The 19,738-nt window shown below is 39.2% G+C and overlaps 1 protein-coding gene across 1 annotated transcript in view; it reads left to right on the top strand.

Annotated features, from left to right (window-relative positions):
- GPR158 (G protein-coupled receptor 158) overlaps positions 1 to 19,738 on the top strand; it is a 185,569-nt gene that overhangs the window by 73,253 nt on the left and 92,578 nt on the right. The window contains exons 3-4 of the mRNA XM_058809567.1: positions 5,696 to 5,798; positions 13,379 to 13,596. Coding sequence (XP_058665550.1) covers positions 5,696 to 5,798; positions 13,379 to 13,596 — 321 coding nt within the window. The remainder of the gene's footprint in view (positions 1 to 5,695; positions 5,799 to 13,378; positions 13,597 to 19,738) is intronic.

Raw genomic sequence — 19,738 nt, 5'->3', positions numbered from 1 at the left:
TGAGGATGTTCTGCTGCTCACTGATGGCACCGGTGCCAGATAAAGCTTTCCTTGTGACTGTGGACTGTTCAAAGACCATTCTCTGGTGTCTAATAAAAGGTGTGTCCTCATGATGTAGTGTATCCCTCAGCAGGGACACTCAGAGGGTATCTCTTCTCTAGCAGGATGCGGTTTTCATGAAGCTTGTGGGAGCTTAGCAAGTTTCTGACTCCTGCTGGACTGTGTGGAACCAGGCAGTAAGTCCAGAAAGTGACTGTGGGCTGTGAAAACAGACACAAAAGCATTGCAGATCTTTGTAATGTGGTTATGTATGTCTTGCTAGTGTGTGGAATCAGCCTAAAAATAATGTTTTAGGAATAAAGAAGTAATTACATGAATAGTTGCTAGGAAATGCAATAGAAATGACAGATACATCTGCTGGCTAGAAAATGTTGGTTGAGCAATGTTGTCCATGTTGACTTATTAAGATACCATGCACTGTTTTCCACCATTTTATTCCCCTCCTTGAATTATGTGTCTAAATGGCCTACTGATTATAGCCGCTATTTGTTAGCTTTTGGATGAACCATAGGAATTTTTTTCCCTTTCCTGCTAGCAGGGCCAGCAGGCTGTCCATGCTGGAAGCACTTCAACAGTCAGACTCCTTCCAAAGGACAGTGCAGGCTCCTGGATGTTTGGCTGTGCCCTTCTGTGGGATGAGCTGTGCAATTCCTGTGCACCCCCACCCCCTGCTACTCTTTCCTATTCCAAATAAGTTTTCTGTGCTTAAGCACCACAATTGTTTTGATGAGTTACTGGGTTTGATTGGCTATTCTAGTATTTCCTGTTGACCTTTGGAAGAAAATATGAAAGTCTGATTTTAGTACTGTAAATAAATATTTTTAATAAAATTTATAAATGTGTAAAATGGATTTCAGAATGGAACTAGTTTGCATTGTCATAGGGCCACTAATTGCATTTATTGGCAGAGATGGGCCAGCTGAAAATTTGATTAAAAATTTTCATCGGTAAGGAATACAAAGTTAGGGGTTTCTGCATTTCTTAAAACACTGCATCTTTTGTAGGGATCGGGAATAGATACAGCTTTCCTCCCTGCCCCACAATGATTTCGGAAATGACTCACATTCTTGCAGATTTTGGCAAGCTTTCCTAATCCCCTGTCTCACCGTGTGGCTCATCTTCAGGCAAACTTTGCAGCAGTTGCTGCCAAGCTACAGATGAATGCAGAACTAGCTGGCAGAACCAGACATGCAGAGGTAAAGGACCTCTGTGTGATTTGGCATTTTACTTGACAGCTTCTGGAACTGCAGATAATGGTAGATATTTCCAGTATTGCCCATGTCTAGAGCCTGGAATTACCCTAGTGACAGGAAGGAAGGGTTGTAGAGATAGTATGAGGAGAATTCTCTCTTAATTAAGACCCTGAGGAAGTGAACTAAACTTTGCCCTAAATGAAGTTTAACCTGTGCTAATGGTGAAAAATGTCTTAACTCATCTTCAAAGCCAAGGATGTCTGGCCCTGAGAAAGTGCCTTTGAATTAATTACACTGCATTATTTAATGGCTATAAAATTCTCAGTCCCTTTGGTGTCTGTTAACAGGTTCCCCTGTAATTGCAGTGCAGTTTTCTAGGAGAGGAGACATTGTAATTTTATTGTTTAATATGTTAATCAAAAGCAAAGTTTAATGTGTTCCAAAATAATATTCAGGTTATCAAAGTCAATTCCAGACTATCAAATCAAGAGATTTTTATTTTTGAAGTAGTCTGATAGTAGATTGCACAGATATTTTCAGCAGCAATGAAAAATCTGTTTTAAAAAATATCACTGCTGAGAACCTATGAGTGTCCAAGCCACCCATCCTCTGTAATTGTTGTTCTTTGATCTGTCTGTAAATGATCCTGACTGTGGGAAGATGTTTGTAGCTGGCCTTGGGTTCTGCATGTGCATGGAAACAGCTGTTGATGAGTTTTCTGCTCCTTAGCCCCACCATGATCCCCATGTAACCAGCTTTCAACACTGCTCAGTTAAACTTACTCCCCTTTCACCATCTTCCAAGAAGGTTTGTACATATTTCTGATCTCCTCTCTTCATTTCTTTGCCAAATGCTCCCCTTCCACCATTATTTTTTTGGCTACTGCTTGCATATTTGTAGTGTTTGTCTACAGTGGGCTGATAACATCATCATGGCTGAAGTGAAGACAAGAAGAACCAGAAAGGAGTCAGTCCTTTGTGTCCTCAAACACAAGCTTGATCAGCCAACTGAGTCACATTTCAAAAGAGGTTAATTAGATATTAAAAACTCTACAGCCCCTTGCATTTACATGATGAATGACATTAACTTTTCTGCTCATGGTTTGTCAGTAGTCATGTGCCACTTGTCATTATTTGTGTGAATGAGCTGAGGCTCCTGTCCATCTCTATTTATTCTCATCCTACGTTTAACAAAAGCAGAATAATGAAAAATCAAATTAAAAAGCACTGAAGAATTTTTAGCAAAGCATCAAACTATAAAGGCAGATATTGTCCTGACAACTACCTTTGCTCTAAAGTGAATCAGATTAGCTGTTGCTGTGCTTTGACTGACTCAGATTTAAACAAATCAATATTATTCTAAGTCTCCTGTTGCTGGAAAACACATTTTTAACTTTAATATAAAAAGTAATTACCTCCACCAATGCCAGAAGGGAGGAGAAGATCCACAGGGGCCTGAGTAACCCTGCAGTAAAAGTATAGAGTGGCCAACCGTGTCCTGTCTCTTTGTACCAAAATGTAGTGTTTGAATAGAAAAGCTAATGAGCAGTGTGGTTGGCAAGCTGGCTGCCTCCCAGGCTGTCTGGAGGCAAGCAGGGCCTTCCAGGTGATGCACAAGGTTCTGGGATGTGTGGATGTGCTCACTGCTCACCTGTGAGGCTGCAAACACACTATAACACAACACTCTGGTCTTGAAGGGTAGATGAAGTGAGAAAAGACAATGGGTAAAGCCTTTTCAGTGACAGAGCTGTCACTGTCTTAGGCAAAAAGGCTTTGGCTTTTATTTATTTTTTATTTTTTATTTATTCTTTATTTTTTAATTTTTTTATTTCTTGTTGTAGGAGAGTTTGCTTGTTTTGGTGGTTTTTGGTTTTTTTGGGTTTTTTTTTGGTTTTTTTTTTTTTTTTTAGGAGTGAATGTGCATCACTTGAGTGGTAAACAGTATTAAAAAAAACATCCTCCTGGGGTTTTGCAGGACACCAACATGCTCCAGTTGCTATTGAGTGCCAGGTACAAAATTACTCTATACATTTCATTTTCTAGAAATCCCTTATGTGCTGCCCCTAACCAGAGCAAAGAAACATGGGCTTACTTGTATTATCTTTGTTAAGCTTTATCTGTCATGATATTGCTCTTACTACATGCTTTGAACAAGGAGTTGATTTTAGCAAAGGGAGACATTGCTGTATGTATGTGGAAATACAGATTTTGGAAGCTGCTCTTTGAAAAACTTGAAGTACCGAACTCAAGGCTGGCTGTATTTTTAGTCTTTTTTTTTTTTTTTCTTATATCGTAAAATTGCTGGTTTGCCCCCTCTGCTCCAGAATGCCACTGTATGGATTTGTTTCATCCTTTATCTGAATTTCTAAATTACATGTAGGACATGGTGCCACATGCTTTCTCTGAAGCTACTTGTTTGTTTTTGCCCTGTTCTCCCCCTCTGGATGTCTCACCTGCTTTGTGTGTCTGCTGAATACTTCCTCACTGGTTTCTGACTAATCACATCTGGTGAAGGGCTTTGTCTCTCTTGTGCCAGAAGATTTGGCTCAGACTTCAAATTACACAGGTTATTTGAAGGGTTTTTTCCTTTTCTTTCCAACAGAGATAATCTTTATCACATTAGATTTTACCAACTTCATCCTTTACAACAAGCAGCATAAAATTAAACCTATACAGACTTTTTAAAAACTGGTTTAGATGTTGTGTTTAAATGTGTTAGAATTTTGTGTTGATTTAGGAGTTATTTGTTCATAAATAATCTCAAGATAAATATTCATGGAATATCTAAGTTTTTTTTTGAGCTGAACATATGATTTAAACCTTACTATAAAAAGATTTGGAGTTATTACATTATACTAATACTGTAAAGCTGAAAATATAATACCAGGGAGCAGACAAATGGAATAAATGCACTCTGTGAATTCTACAGACACCTATTACTCTCTCTTTAGCAAACATGATGATAAAGCTGATCTTAATTGTAACCAAGCCATCTGTAGGAACTGGAAGTTAAAGCAATACAAATTCAGTTTGGGAGTGTGGTGTCCTGAAGGGCATGTCAGTGAAGGATCACTCAGCAGCCACTTGAGCTTTCACTGTTTGCCCCAACACTGGCTGCTGGCACACAGGAGGTGTGATACAAGCCTAAATGGAGCTTCTGATCCAGCCTAAGGTAGCTGCTTTTTTAAATTGATTGAAGTATGATTTTTTGGCAAAAGGTGCAAGGAGAGATGGTGCCATAGTGGCCTCCCTAACATCAGGCAGAATTATGACACAAAGCTGAGATTTGAGATAATAAGAAACTCTTAGCTTTTTTTTTTTTCTTGAGTTTTTCTAGAGTGTCTACAGTACAGACTGTCCTCTCTTGTGTACATTTGATTTTTCTATACTCAGGTATTTTTTACTGAGCCTTGCCCTCTGCATCTTCCTCCTAGTCACAGGCAGATATTGAAGCATATCCTAAAGTCACAGACAGTCACAAAGAAGTGAAAAATATGGAGCTGAGAGGACAGAGGATAATTAAGTTAAATCATTCAATTGGTCATTGGGGTACTGCTAGTGTCTAGTTCATATTCATGGTACACCTATACTCATGGGAAAGGCATCTAGTCTGGTAGTATACTTTCATCTGATGAAGTGAAATGAACTGTACTGGGAATCATCATTTTACAAGTGTTTCTACTTTTGTGTTGCTGGACTGATTCTTCCCTCTATACTAGGCAAAGTCCATCTGATGTACAGAAATTGTCTGACAGTAGATGTTCTGTCATAGTAATGCATTTTCTGTGGCTGACCTGATGTCAAAACCAAGCAAGAGTGAAGCTGAGTTTAAACAAAACTTGATTCACATATTGTTAAAAGATATTTTAAAAGTACGGGGCTCCTGTTGGCATAGATTTATTCTCTTTCAGATTTAGGTCTGCAGCCATTTTCTCTAACAAGTAGTTGTCTTTTTCTTAGCTGGGCTAGCTCTACTTTGCTGTTTTTGTGGAGGCACCAGCATGTGCTGCCAGCAGAAGGTTTGGGCTGCAGGTGTTCATGTTCTTCCTCACATAGTGTGAGTTCCAGCTGTCTGAAACCCACCTGCTGTGCTGGGGAAAAGTGCTGGAAACCCTTCAGAAAAGAAGCCACAGCTGTCTAATGTCCTGCCTAGATCAAATGTGCAAGAGTCAAATTTGTCACTTGGTCAGTTTATCAGTGGGACAGGCTTGATTATAGCTGTGTTTGCTGTTTGTTGGAGATGAACAGCAAGGCAAAAAAGCTGGAGTGATATATGACTGTGGGAAAAGCTGCTGAAGAAATACTGTCAGTCTGGAAGGAGTGCCTATTTGTTCTTGGAAGACTGTGCAGAGTATCTTGTAATGTTTTCATGCTTGAATGTACATCTGAGTATACAGTTGTGTGATCATCTGCATGACTTTCCTTTTTTTTCCTTTCTCACAGTGCATGCCAATTAAAGGCCTTGGATTTGTGCTTGGAGCCTACAAATGTATTTGCAAGGCTGGATTCTATCATCCCAACATCTTCTCAGTGAACAGCTTTCAGAGTAAGTGCCTTTGCTTGAGTTAAAAAAAAAAAAAACCACAGAGCTAGCATTAATAATGCAGGGCTGCTTTTTATCCTCGTCAGGGTTATACAGTAAAATCCCAGTGGTTGGCAAGTCTCAGATTATATAATCACTTAAGGAGTTCTAGCCCTTTTGTTTGTCATTCACAATACTCTTGAGGATCCTGTAAAACATACCCACTTGAAGAATATTTGATTTGTAAATAAATTAAAAAACATGAAAAGCAGCCTTGCTAAGGGGAAATAGAGATTTCTGGCATCTGTGCTCATGCACAAGTATTCTGAAAATTAATCTACTCATTTTCTGTTTAGCCAGAGGAAATTAGAATGCCCTAGCCTCTGGCTTTGTGCAGGCTTTAATTGTTTTCATTTTACTTCATTTGCAAAGGAGAACTCAAAGGAGCATCCAAACTCTAATACATGCTGATGAGGTAATAGAGATGCCTCAAGCCTGGGAATCTGGCTGGATGTATGGATAACATGTCCAGGACACACATTGTATGGTTCTTAGGCTGAATTGCCCACAACAGGAGAAAACAACTTGGGTGATGTTAGGGAAGACAGACAAACTGCATGCCCAAAGGTGATGTCTGCTACTGTCATCATGTGACCAAATCTCTGTATGGATTTTGTGCTGCAGTTGTTGCAGTTGTACTGGTAGAGCTCAGGCTGCAGTCACAGGTGCAAAGCTGCTGCTTGGAGGTGTAACAGGCATCCTTCTCTGCCTCCTGCTTTCAGGTTCATTCATGGCCAGCTTCTTTGCACTGTCCTTTAGCCAGAGGTTCATGTCATCAGCTCTCACTGTGAGATCAGGGAATGGCAGTGAGTGACTTTGACTGAGCTTGGTCCAGGACTGTGTCTGTTATCTCCTGCCTTGTGTGAAAACAGCTGATTCTGTTTCCCAAGAGAAATACCTCTACTACTAATCATCATTTAATGTAAATATATATATATCTGGGATATAATGTCTCCTATGCATATTTGTAGAATCAATAGCACAGTTTGCTCAACAATTTATCTGCTGAGTGTTTCCATTGTCTTTTCATATGGTAAAGAGTTGCAGAAGGCAGCCTTGTGATAGTGCTGTTTCTCTGGGCTGTGTGAATCTGTTGCTAGAGTAAGGAGGATGTTTGGTTCTTCCTGAAGTGCAATGAGTTCTGGTGGAGTAGGATTTAATTCCATGAGACAGCATATAAAGAAGACTTCGTACCAAATGCCATAGAACACATGCAAAAAATGTGGCTAGAGATCAAAACAACATTGATAATTAGGGATGAGATTATCTTTATTTCCTGTCAGTTGTGCAAAATATATATGCTTGGTATGTATTAGTCACCTAGGTTTGAAGTGTTGTCAGTATCAAGTGCATGGCTCCCCTGGACAGTAATTTGTGTTTAGATGGAAAACAATACCTCCATCTTCTCTCCATCTGCTATAGAATGAAGAGCCTTAAAATGGCTGTTTAGCTCCTAATAAAGTGAAATTTGTCTAAAATAAGTTTGTAAATGCTGATATTGTAGGATGTAGGGGGGCCAGTTTGATTTGAACCTTTGTTGCTGTGAGGTAACCCAAGTTTTGAAACTGTAATGAAGAACTTTTTAAATTAATCCAGATGCAGCTCCATCTGCCAAGTTGTATAGATGATTTCAAAAAATTAACAGTGAGACTGGAAATGACTAAAGTAATGAGAAAAGCCTATAGTTCAAAGGAAACTTGGTCTTGTCACACAGCTGCATTCTGTAAAAAGAAAAGAGGAAAAAATGACGTGGCTAAAATGGCTGTAGTATGTGTTTGGTGGTTCAAAGTGATGTTAACATAGGAATTCTAGATACAAATTCTGCAAGCAATTTTGACAAAAACTGTCTGACCTGGAGATCTCTTTGTGGAGCTAGGTTGGTGAAATCTGAGGATGAAAGAGATGAAACTGAATAGAAATGTTAATCATTTAGTGGAAAGAAATAAAGAGGCAGCAAAGATTTGCAGGTCTCAAGATACCAGAAAGGAGATAGATAGAAAAAAAAAGACCAGCTTTGTACTTCACTCAGTTGAAAAATTGGATTGTATTGTGTCCTGAAATGGGAGCATGACTCAGTGATGCTGGGATTTTGTGCCACAGCAAAACGTGGATAACTGCAGTTTCACATTGTGCCTGAAGTATTCTGGTTTTGGGTGGGGGAAAGGTTCTGCCTTCAGCCCAGATTAGTGTTTTGGTTTGAGTCTGAAAGATAACTATGAAACAGCTTTGCAGAGATGTTGAACACTCCACACAGTTCTCTGGGAACCTGCAACATGATGTAAACTGTAGTAAAACAAGACAACCCCAACAAAGGGGAGAATGATGCATCTGACTCCACTGATATCAGAAGGCTAATTAATTACTTCATTGTACTATATTATTCTATACTATATTACATTATATTACACTTAATCTGCCAAGCACTCAATTCCACTGAACTGAACTGAACTGAACCTTGTGACTGTCAGCTGACAGTCCCAACACACACACGTGGATTCAATTGGTCAGTGAATCAAAACACTCACACCAGAATCCAATCACCAATTCCTTTCAGGTAAACAATCTTCCACAACGCATTCCACTTGTTCCAAAACACAGGCGCAGTAAATGAGATAAGAATTGTTTTTTCTTTCTCTGAGGTTCGGAGAATGGGAATCCCAGAAAATCCTTGGGAAGTTGTGCCTTGCTTTTCTCTGTGAAGAGAAATGTGGCCACAATAAGCAGTGTCCTGTGTAGGAAAAGTTCTGCAAATCACAAGATTCTGCAAATTGCTTTCCTGTCTTAAACAGCATGGTGTTGCTGCTCCCAGGAAGGCTGCACATGTTGCAGGTTCCCAAAGAGTGTGTGGGACAGGGCCACAGCTGGAATTCAGGCTGTTCTCTTACTGAATAAGAAGCCAGGTAGGAGAGCATTTCCCTCCCAAGTCTGTGTTCATTCTTCAGAACTGACAGTGCCAAAATATGCAAAACCTCTCTATTTTTTTTTGCATGTGTTAATGAGGACCTAGAAGGGAACAAAGTTATTACCATGCTTCCAGGGTGTCTTTTGAGGTTGGAAATTTATTTTAGAAAAAAACACATTTCATTTACATAGATTGTATTAATCTGTAAGTACTTGAGTACGTGGTTATGCACTTTCTCCTAATGGCTCATTTTTAGGTAGCACTATTAGTATAGATAGAATAACTAACTGATGATTACTTATATTTTAACATTCCTGTAACGGCCTTCTCTAAAGCACTTCTGTTCTCTGCCTTGTGGGGTAATCAGGTTTGCATTGAAAAGTCTTTAGCAGAGCAGTGGTGCTTTGCTCAGCCTTGAAGTTTGCCCTTTAGCAATGCATCTTCCATATACTGCAGAAATTCCCAGCTCTTGCTGTTTGGATGTGGAACCTGCCTTGCTTGCAATAGAAGTGGCTCTTTTGTCTGATTATGGGCCTTTGCTGTCTCTAACACTGCCATGATCACATAAAAAATTCCAAGAGGAGTTTCCAGTTCAACAGGAATTTTCATTTTTTGCACCTGCCCTTTGGCTTTGTTTCTTCAACAGAACCTGCACGTGCAGATATTTGCACCTATGAAGGTTGTCACTGACTTCAGTGATCCCTTTCTGGGGTGAGGCTTATGACCATGGCTGATGACCAGGTTTTTGTTCCGAGTTAGATTCTCACCAAGTTACTGCAATGTCCCTGATGCGACTGGAGTGTTTCTAATTTACTCTATTATAGAACAGGAGCAAAATCACTCTTTTGTTCAGCTCAGTGCTCAGCATGCACTGTGCTTTCTGTGTTCATGTGCTGAGCTCTGACTGGAGCGCGGGATGATTTGGTTTGGGACAAGGCAGTCCCTGCCCTGGCTCTCAGCAGCCTGTGGTGCCGCTCTCACTCTGCAGGAAGGTCTCAGCTGGCACTGTCACAGCTGCTGAGCACCCCCTGCGTGGCAAAGTGTCCTTAGGAGAACTGAAGCTGATGAGGAGTTACCCTCAGGAGAACATTTCAAAAACAGATGGGCCAATCAGATAGAAAAATAAGACTGGGATAGAAGAGGGAAGAGCTAGGAAAAATATGGTGGATTGGAAATAGCTGAAACATTTAAGCTTTTTGTTTTATTTTATTATACTTCATTTTAGTTTGTGTCCCTATTCCCACTTTCCTCCTAATTTGCTTGGTTCTTTTCTCCTTCCTTTTTATCCTTTTTATTTTTTGGTTACCATGTTTTATTTCTGTTCTTCCTTTCTTTTTTTACACCTTCCTCATTTTCAGCTTTAACTTCTGCAGCACAGTGTTTGCTTCCATCTCATTTGTGACAGTGCTGAAACTGCTACTGCCTGACACAAAGCAGACATTACTTCTTGTCCATCTACTTTACTGTCTCTAGAATCTTCTGTCATCTTTTGAGGAGGAAAAATTGTTTTTATTCACTGCAGGAAACATGTAATCCCAAAGAACTGCTGAGATAGGACAAGGCACAATTAAACATCTAGCAGTTCTGTTAGAGGCACTCCAGGCTTGGCCTTGGGCTGTCTGTGTCTTGAATTGATGTTACATTGACTCTGGTGAGGGGACAGGAGCAGACAAAAAGGGCAGAAATGTTCAGCTGTGCATTGGGCAGCTGTGTCCTGAGAAATACAGTTATGGCAAGGGTGTGGGTGGACAAGATCCATGTCAGTGGTATATATAATGAACAGTTCTTCCCCAGTAATATATATCAGAAGGGCTGAAAAAAGTTATTTCTTTGTGTCAAGAAGGAAAAAAGTAAAAAAACTCCAAACACACAGGAATTGTTAATTGTTCCTCATTGCGTTATGGGAAATTTATTGTAGATCAAATTTTTTTGATCTTTTTTTATTAGCTATAAGGGGCAATTACATGGCATCACGGAATCCAGTAGTTTGGAAAAGACCTCTAAGATCACCAGGTCCAACCTGTGAGCAATTCCCACCTTGCTAACCAGACCAGAGCACTGAGTGCCACATCCAATTGCTCCTCAGACACCTCCACCTCCATCTGATTGTCAAAAGATACAGAAAAATCAGTCCTGGCTGGCAGTGCAGCCAGTGCAGAAGATGTGCATCAGTGATCTTCCTTTGTATATAACACACCATACCACAGAGACAAAAGATTGGAAAAGCCCTCTGAGATCTTTGTGTCCACCCAAGACCAAACACTGCCATAGGCTAGACCATGGCACCGAGTGCCACATCCAGGCTTTCCTTAAACTCCTCCAGGGATGGTGACTCCAGCACCTCCCCGTGCAGCCCACCCCAGTCTCTAAACATGACATCAGGCACAGCTAAACAAAAGTTTTCTGTTTGTTATAAAGTCATATCTGTGGGATATTCACTTCAACATGCAACTGTTTATTTACTGTTATCCCTGTCGTGTGTGATGAGCATCCACATGAAGACACTCCCACATATGATTCTGATAAGAAACTGCTTGATAAAATGGAATATACTGTATTTGCAATGACTTTCAAGGTTCAACATTTCAGAAATAAAGTAAGTGCATCAAGTTTAGAATCATGCTAAATTATCAAGCCATATTCATATCATATTTGTGACAAGTGGTCTCATAGCTGTGAGTCTTGAACTATATTTTTCTGTGCGTAAGTTTTTATACTGCAAATAATTTATTTAGTTGACACAATAAAAATATATTACCAAATGGCTTACGGGGCTCAGAAATGTGAGTTTTTAAAGAGATGGGCTAATTGAAGGGTAACTATAGAAATTATAAAGGAACAGATACGTGATGGAAAAGGTGACTTGACCTTAAACGTTGAAGAAATGAATGTGAAAACATGGACAGTAGGGAATGCACTCTTGGTTTGGATATGGAATTGAGATGTGGGAGACTGTGACTTCTGTCTCTGGCAGAGGACAGTGTGGGTCTGTTGCTCTGTCTGTAATTAAGAAAGCAGGGATCTGATGTTAGATTTGGAGAAAGTGGTTTCTGCTAAAGCTCTTGGAATGATGATGGGCTGAGGTCCATGGGTGTGGGCTCTGAAGAGAATTTCCAGTTTTAGAATATCCTCAACATTAGTGTTCCTTAGAGGTTCTCCATCTGCTTGGTATGCCCAAGCATGGGTATTTTCCAAGATTTGCATTCCAGCTTCACGCAGTCTGGGTCAAAAAAGCACAAGATCTCTTCTTGCTGACTCTGTGTCTAGAAAACTGACTTGCAACATGAGTCAGCACTACTCTGCTATATTCAGGTTTCTGACATCTTAGTTCAGAATGAAGCTCCAAGGGGAAATTCATGAACTGCATGAGAAATACCATCCTGTTCTCTCCTCACTCTGGGATGTGGGAGGGAAGCATGCTACGCTCAGGACAAGGAGTGTGGCCTCTGTCCCTTTCCCAGGCTCTGCCTGGCAGCACCTGTGTGTTCATGCACATTTGGACACGGATTTGAGAAAGCAAGAAGTTATTACCCTTGTAGAAAACCTTCTGCTTCAATTGCCTCAAGCTAAAATTCTGAGAAGAGTTGCATAAGCCCATGTGTATGTGCAGCATAGGTGGGATAGGATATCTCTTGAAGGACTCAGCAATGCATGATTTACTACTTTCCCTGACAAAGAAGGAGAACTTTTATCAAAGCAATTGAAGCAGTTCTGTAGAACTGTAAAAAGTGAGAGGAGTTATCACACATTATAGCACAACCATTGATTTGGCTTCAGCCACATTTTGTTTTTTCTGTGAGCTCCTAAGGCTGTCTTGCCTGTAACAAACATTTTCAACAAATTTTTTTTTCCTTTTATTTAACAATATTCTTTTTCTCTCCCCCATTTCTCTGTCGCCTTTTAATTCTATTCATGGCCTGTAGAGTAAGCAGCCTTACAAAGGTTTATGGGCAAGTGTCATAGATCAGAAAAATTAGGAATCCTTCTGTGTGCGCTCTTGATGAGTTCACATTGATGGATGAGATGTCAGTTCAAGAGTAATTGATTTTCCTAGACAAAATAGGTGTGTCTAGGTGTGCTTCTGTGAACAATGGAAAACCATACTTAGACTAAGTGCACTGGTTTTGCTGTGGGGACAGAGTAGTGCAAAAATGCAACAGCCTGTTGAGTAAATGTTAATTAAGAAGGTTTTAATCTAATTTGAAGCTCATTAATTCACTCAATAGCATTTTTATAAAATTGAGGAACAATCTGAAATGAGATCTGAACTTGCACTATGAACATTAGGTAGTTAATGGGTCTGCCCTTCATCCGTCTGTGTAAAATCCATTCCCTATTCCCAAATATTTAATGTAATTTTTTTCCCCATTCAAAATTCTTCATAGAATTTCCCGTGCCAATTTAGCCCACTTTAAATGTAACAGGAAAGCATTTGATATTTAAAAAGCTCACTTTCCCTCATTGGTCTGCGTTTTCTGAATGTTACAAAGGATGGTTCAGTGAGAAAAGCAGCACTGGGCGAGCTATTTTGTAACCTATTGAGAAAGCATGGGAGGGAAAGGAAGCCCAGCAGCGGACTGGTGATGAACTCCCCATCCCCTGCAACTAAAGGTGTCTCCCCTTGTGCTTCTGACACTTTCAGGAAAGGACGCAGAAAATCGCTTTTCTGGTGGTGAACTGTCAGAGGAAGTCTACACCTGCCTGCCCTGCAGAGAAGGATGCTCTTTCTGCACAGATGACACTCCCTGCTATGCACAGGAGGACAAGTATCTGCGGCTGGCCATCATCTCCTTCCAGACGCTCTGCATGCTGCTGGACTTCATCAGCATGCTGGTGGTCTACCATTTCCGCAAGGCCAAGGTAAACCCCCGGGTTCTGTTTGGGTGTCCTCCTCCTCACTGTGCGGGGCACGCTCGTTCATCGTGGCTCTACAGCTTCCCATTTTGAGGGTCCCTTGTGGTGGTGTTTGCAGGGGTCCCAGGATGAGGGAAGAGACGAGAATCTTGACTCCATGTTTCAGAAGGCTGATTTATTATTTAAGATTTATTATTTTATGATATATATTATACTAAAAGAAAATGATATATTAAAACTATACTAAAAGAATAGAAGAAAGGATTTCATCAGAAGGCTAACAAGGAATAGAAAAGAAAGAATGATAATAAAATCTTGTTACTGACCAGAGTCTGAGACAGCTGGACTGTGATTGGCCATTAATTAAAAACAACCACATGAGACCAATCACAGATGCACCTGTTGCATTCCACAGCAGCAGATAATTATTGTTGACATTTTGTTTCTGAGGCCTCTCAGCTTCTCAGGAGAAAAATCCTAGCAAAAGTATTTTTCAGAAAATATGTCTGCGACAGTTTCTCAGGCAAGAAGTGCAGCTCAAGGGGAGGATGGGATTTCCAAACAGGAGTGTTTTCCTGAATAGTTTATGTGGTTTGGGGGAAGAAGAAGAAGAAAAAAAAAAAAAAAGCTGAGCAATTTGTGTCTTCCAGTGAAATATGCTTGCATTTATAGATGTTCAGCAAAAATCAAGGAAACTATTTAGTAATTTTGGAAAATCAGGTCTGTTAAATATGCACATATATAAAGGGACATGGGGTTTTTAGAAACTTGGGATCATGAAAGTCTCTGCATTACCACTACTGGGAATGATGTTTGATTTCAATATATTTGAGTGAGTAGCTGGAAAATGATTATGGCAAAGAGAAATCTTTCTGAATAATTCTAGTTCCTATAGAGTTTAAATGTGATTCTCTGGTTAAAGATTATTATTTTTGCACTACAGCAAGAGCATACTAAGGAGTATCTGTAAATTGCTGATGCAGCATTTATGTACTAAGCTAATGAACTTTCTGCTTTTACCTCACTGAAAGTCTGGTAACATCTCAGAATCTCACTGTTGCCTCAGTAAATGCAGAAAATTCTCTGAAACTTCAAATTTATTTAAAAGAAATTAACTGAAGATGGCATATATTCACTACCTACATTTGGGAAATGTAGGTGTGCACACAGCATGCTACATTATTGAAATTAATAGCTTCATCCACTTTCTATACCTAGATAAGTATTCCATTTTGGTTTTTGGAACACTTGATCCCACAGTCTACCTGATCCTGCAGTGTCTGTGTTACAAATACATGGCTCATTTTGAAAGATTTTAATATCCTGCCAGGAAATCACAGAACAAGCAGTAACATTCCTTTTTTTATCTCTTCTGTTTCTGACAGTGTCTTTGTATTTAATGATATTATAGTAAATAATTCAAATTACAGACTTAATTGTATTCATAAAGTTTTTTTGTTATGAAAAGTTTGTTGTAGGCATCTGTTTAGTTGCTTGACATAAACTTCGCAGAAGAACTTCATTCTGATTTTGTGAGGTTTTAATCTGTTAATGTTACTCACTTTTAATGTCATAAACAACATCATGACAGGCATTTCTTGTAAGTAAAAACTATTTCTAGACTTAGAAAGTGATATGCAGCTATTGCAAACTGGGCTTCACTTCTTTTTTACACACCACAATATTGATTGTTTTATAGGAAATATTCATATTTTCTCACAAACAAGTTGAGAAATAGTATTCACTCTTTCACTTGTACACTTGCATATGTTCTGATAGAGATATCTGCTACAGTAAGACACAACACAGAAATCTTGTGTTTCACAAAACCTGCTAGTGATGAATAGTACATTTTTACATTTGTGTTGGTTAGTTAGTTCTCCAAAGTAGTCTAAGAATGAAGAAACACATGGAATCTGAATCTTTAATGCCAAAGCAATACTAAAGCAGCATATACACATCTTTTGTTGTCTCTGAAGTGCTTCTCAGTCATTAGGAAAAAGTTTGTGCTTTTGTTTTTCCAGATTCCCTCTTACCATTGGTAGTCATGACATATGAATGAGTGAGAATCAGTCATAAAACAAAGCATTCTTTTTCCCTGGAATAAAAAAATATGCCTTTGAGACATTGCCCTTCATTCAGTTGACCAGAGATGGATTCAGTTACAGTTTTGATACCTTACAGGAAATTTAACATTTCTCTAAATGTGTATCTCACAAGGACAAGGGAAGGAAAGGTGAGACAAAAGAAATAATATGGTGATTAACAAACCTTTCCATTATGATTGATGTTTTCAAGGAATAGAAACTGATAGATTTTTCATTGCTTTTCATGTCATTCAGTTGAGTTTTTCTTGGATATTCCTTTAGTGTTTTTTATCTTCTTGGTACAGCATGAAAAAGATCTTGTGTGTTTACCATGACATGAGAAGTTGTATGAAGGGCAAACATACTGAGAACAATGATTATTTTTTATAATAAAACTGCTGGTTACATTGGGAAATGACAGAAATTTGGAGTGAAGGAAGAAAACTAGTGGCTTACTATGTACTCTCTGCCAAGGAGGTAAAATCAGGAAAAGGAAAGAACACATATTGAAGTATATTCAAAATTTCTGCCCTTTTGAGAATTTCCAACTGTTAGTGAAGCAAACCACAATTAGGTTAGTATATATGTCTGTGATTAAAGTTGCTGTGTTAAACTGCTCATTTCCATTGTGCTGTGTGGGAGGCGGGGAACAGCATTTCTTTCGATTCTCTCCCACGTGTAGCACTACAATATTCACATGGTTGCAAAAAATAGTTTTTAATGCAACATTTTAACAGAAAGAACAGCATAATGCTACTATATCAAGAAGCAAACTTTAAAGTGTTTAAGGGAGCCAAAGATGGGAGTTGAAAATAAAAGATGTTAAATTAAGGCCATTTCAGTGCTGAAAGGAATGGAGAGTAGATACATGACATTTTGATCTGTCTGTTGATCAGTAAAATCAGAAGGTAAAGGGGATAAGCTGCCTCTTTAGTAAGAGTGACTGCAGAAGGCTTCTCAATGCTTGTGCTGCATGGGGGCTCCTGGTAATTACTGCCTTCAAAAAACTAAGGTCCTGAAATTAAAGGTCTGCCGACAGAAAGCACTTGGGAAGAAACACCCCAGGCACCTTGGCAGTGATATATAATAATCCACAAAAAGAATGATAAAGGTCCATAAGCATCCTTCAGTTCGTGATGGAGGTGACAGGACATTTTTTTGTCTTAAAAAGGATCAACGTATCAGTAAGAGCAGAGAGAGATCATAAGTAGTTTAGGGAAGTGAAGAAATACCTCAGCTATTCAGATCACACTGGTTGTGCTTTTTATGACCAAGCAGTACTTAGAGTGGAAAATTGCCACAGCCTGGTTTTGTCAACAGTGTGCAATATATGGGAGATCCAGGGCAGTTGCTGAAAGCCCAACCATGGGTGAAATTGGAGCCCTGCACTGCCACAGAGCACAGCCATGAGAACAGAGACCTTTTTGACAATTACTGCCAAAGTGTTACTGATAGAATGTGATGATACAACTTTCATTTTGACAGATCATTGTTACTCACCTAGGCCATAATAAAACTCTACAGAGAACCTGGTAAATACCAGCTTGTGAGTTCCCACTCAGATCTTGACAAAATGAATGGTAATGAATAGGCAAAGCCTATAGCAAGCCAGGAGACTGGCTTTTAAAAGCCAGGCTTCTCTTTGGAGGGACTTCTACAAATCTCTGAAGTTTTAAGTCTCATATTCTAGAACTTCTTAATGTTCCTCTGAAGAATCCTCTTCAGACTTCTATCCAGAAAACTGCCAAACTATTTATTCTGTAATAAGTTTACAATAATAACAGTAGAGGAGCAATGGAAGGTAGGAAATATGACATCTGTATTTATAAAGACTCCTTATAATAGTGACAAGAACTAAAGATCAGTAGGTCCAACTTTCACACTTGGAAATTCAAAGTAATGGTAACAAATAACAAAACTTCTGGGTCCACGGGCAAATGTGGGAAGTGGTCTTTTGTGAGAATGTGATGCCCTACAAACATATTTGTAGCTCTGTGAAGGGGGATTATGACCATGTGGATATGAGAGTACTTCTTACAAGGTCTGCCATCAAAAGCTCTTAAAGTTTTGGTCTCAAGGGTCTAGGTGAGCTGCACTATTTGTAGGTAACCAAGGGGTGGCAGAGGAAAAGACAGAGCAGGAAATACAGTATAAAATCATGTACAGTAGTGAGATGTTGATGTGCAAACATAGATATCTATTCATGGTTCTTCTTAGGGTATCACTAGAGGGTTTAAGGATCAAGGGATCTCTCAAATGTTCAAAGACTCTCTCAAATGTCTTTTAAAAAAGAAGTAGTTGCATTACAAAACTTTTAAAGTTGCTTTATGTCACTCACTGCCAAAGAATGTTACAGATCCCAAACTATAAAGCAATTCAGATAGGAAGGAATCATGGAGGATATTTCTCTCTCTCTCTCTCTCTCTCTCTCTCTATATATATATATATCTTTCTATATATGTTTCTATATTTTTGGATGTTTAAACACAGTGGTTTTGGTGAAATATCTGGTGCTTAAGGTCATTAATTTTATTGTTGGAAACTTGGAGGATAGATCAGGAAGGATCACTGTGTGCTTCTTTAATTATGCAGCACAGACCATGAAGTGAGGTAGCACACTAGAGTCTAAACCAGAATATCTTTTGTTCTCTTGGCAAAAAATCATTAAGTTAGATTTCATGTCTCTTCTTGAAAACCTGGTAGTTATTCATGTAGACTTGCATATTTGATAGGTGACAGAACAAAATTTAGCTTGTTCTTCCAAAATACAGTTGATCCAAACTACTGGTACCACTGACCAGTCTGACCATTGCCAACCTGTAAATGTAAGTGCACAATAGTGACTTCAACAGTTGCTGGAATTGGCCAGAAGAGCTGAATGGAATAGCAAAAAGATACTGTGACAAAGCTCTGATCAGTGCTGTGGAATTCTTTTGAGGCTTTGTCAAACACAGGTGAAAGTGACTCAGCAGCCCTGAGATCAGCTCAGCAGTAATGTTATTTAACTGCAGGAGTCATAACTGGAGAAAGTCACAGGCAGAAAATGTGGCCCATTGCCAAGAAAAGGAAGAACTCCAAAATGATAGAACACAAAAAAATCTGGAAGAAGGCACAGAAGGAGTAGCAGAAGCTAAACTACTAGTGAAAAGATTTGTAGGGAAACACAGAAAAAGATGAAAAATATAATAGATAAAGAGGAGATGCTACTGCTATAGTGGGAAAAGGCGAAGCATTTCAGCAGGAGAGCAAATGGGGGAAATGTGCCAAGCAAAGAGAAAAGAGGAAAAATTATTCATAGCTAATACAGAAGGGAAATCAGATGTGTGGATCACTTCAAAGACATCTTTCCTGTGGGCAGCCCTTGTGCCAATCAGTAGTGAAAGCTGGAAGCCATGAACCTGGTATTGACACAAGGTGCAAGAGGCTCAAAAACTCAAGGGAGATGAAAATTTGTGAAATTCCATCAGAAAAGCTGACAGCACCAGTTTAATGCCACTGAGGGAATTGTGTGATGAAGCCTGGGAAAAAGAGATCTTTCCTCAATAGTGAAAGTGTTGAAATTCTATTTTGATTTGTCTGACAGAGTGATTTTTCTGAATATGACCTTGGGAGATGGTGAGGCTTCTGCAGTGTCAGAGAAGGAAAGGGACTCTGGATGCAAAACAAGGAGCAGGCTCAGTGCTGTTGATATTTGTGTTATGTGTCTTAGAGGAGTTTTACAGACTTAGAATCTCCTTACAGAGGAGTCTGTAAAGGGACAGGCTCCTCTTATTCCCTTGGTTGTCAAAGGCTTTGATAGTGTTTGAGTATGAGGATCTTGCAGAACAACTTTCAGCCTTACTCATGGCTGCATACAGAGGTGCAAAACATTCTCTAAGTTGAAAAACTTAGGAACAAAACAGCTCAAGGTGATGCTCACAAACATCTTTATGTGCTGTGGCATTAGTATTGATTTAATAATGCAAACATCACTACAAAAAACAGGTCCAAAAAGTATGAGGCTAAGCTAACAAAAGTAGCTGTTTAGACGGGGACAGAAATCATATTAAAACAAATATTCT

The sequence above is a fragment of the Ammospiza caudacuta genome, chromosome 1, assembly GCF_027887145.1.
Source record: "Ammospiza caudacuta isolate bAmmCau1 chromosome 1, bAmmCau1.pri, whole genome shotgun sequence".
Lineage (NCBI taxonomy): Eukaryota > Metazoa > Chordata > Aves > Passeriformes > Passerellidae > Ammospiza > Ammospiza caudacuta.
This window is presented reverse-complemented; position numbering and strand designations above follow the sequence as displayed.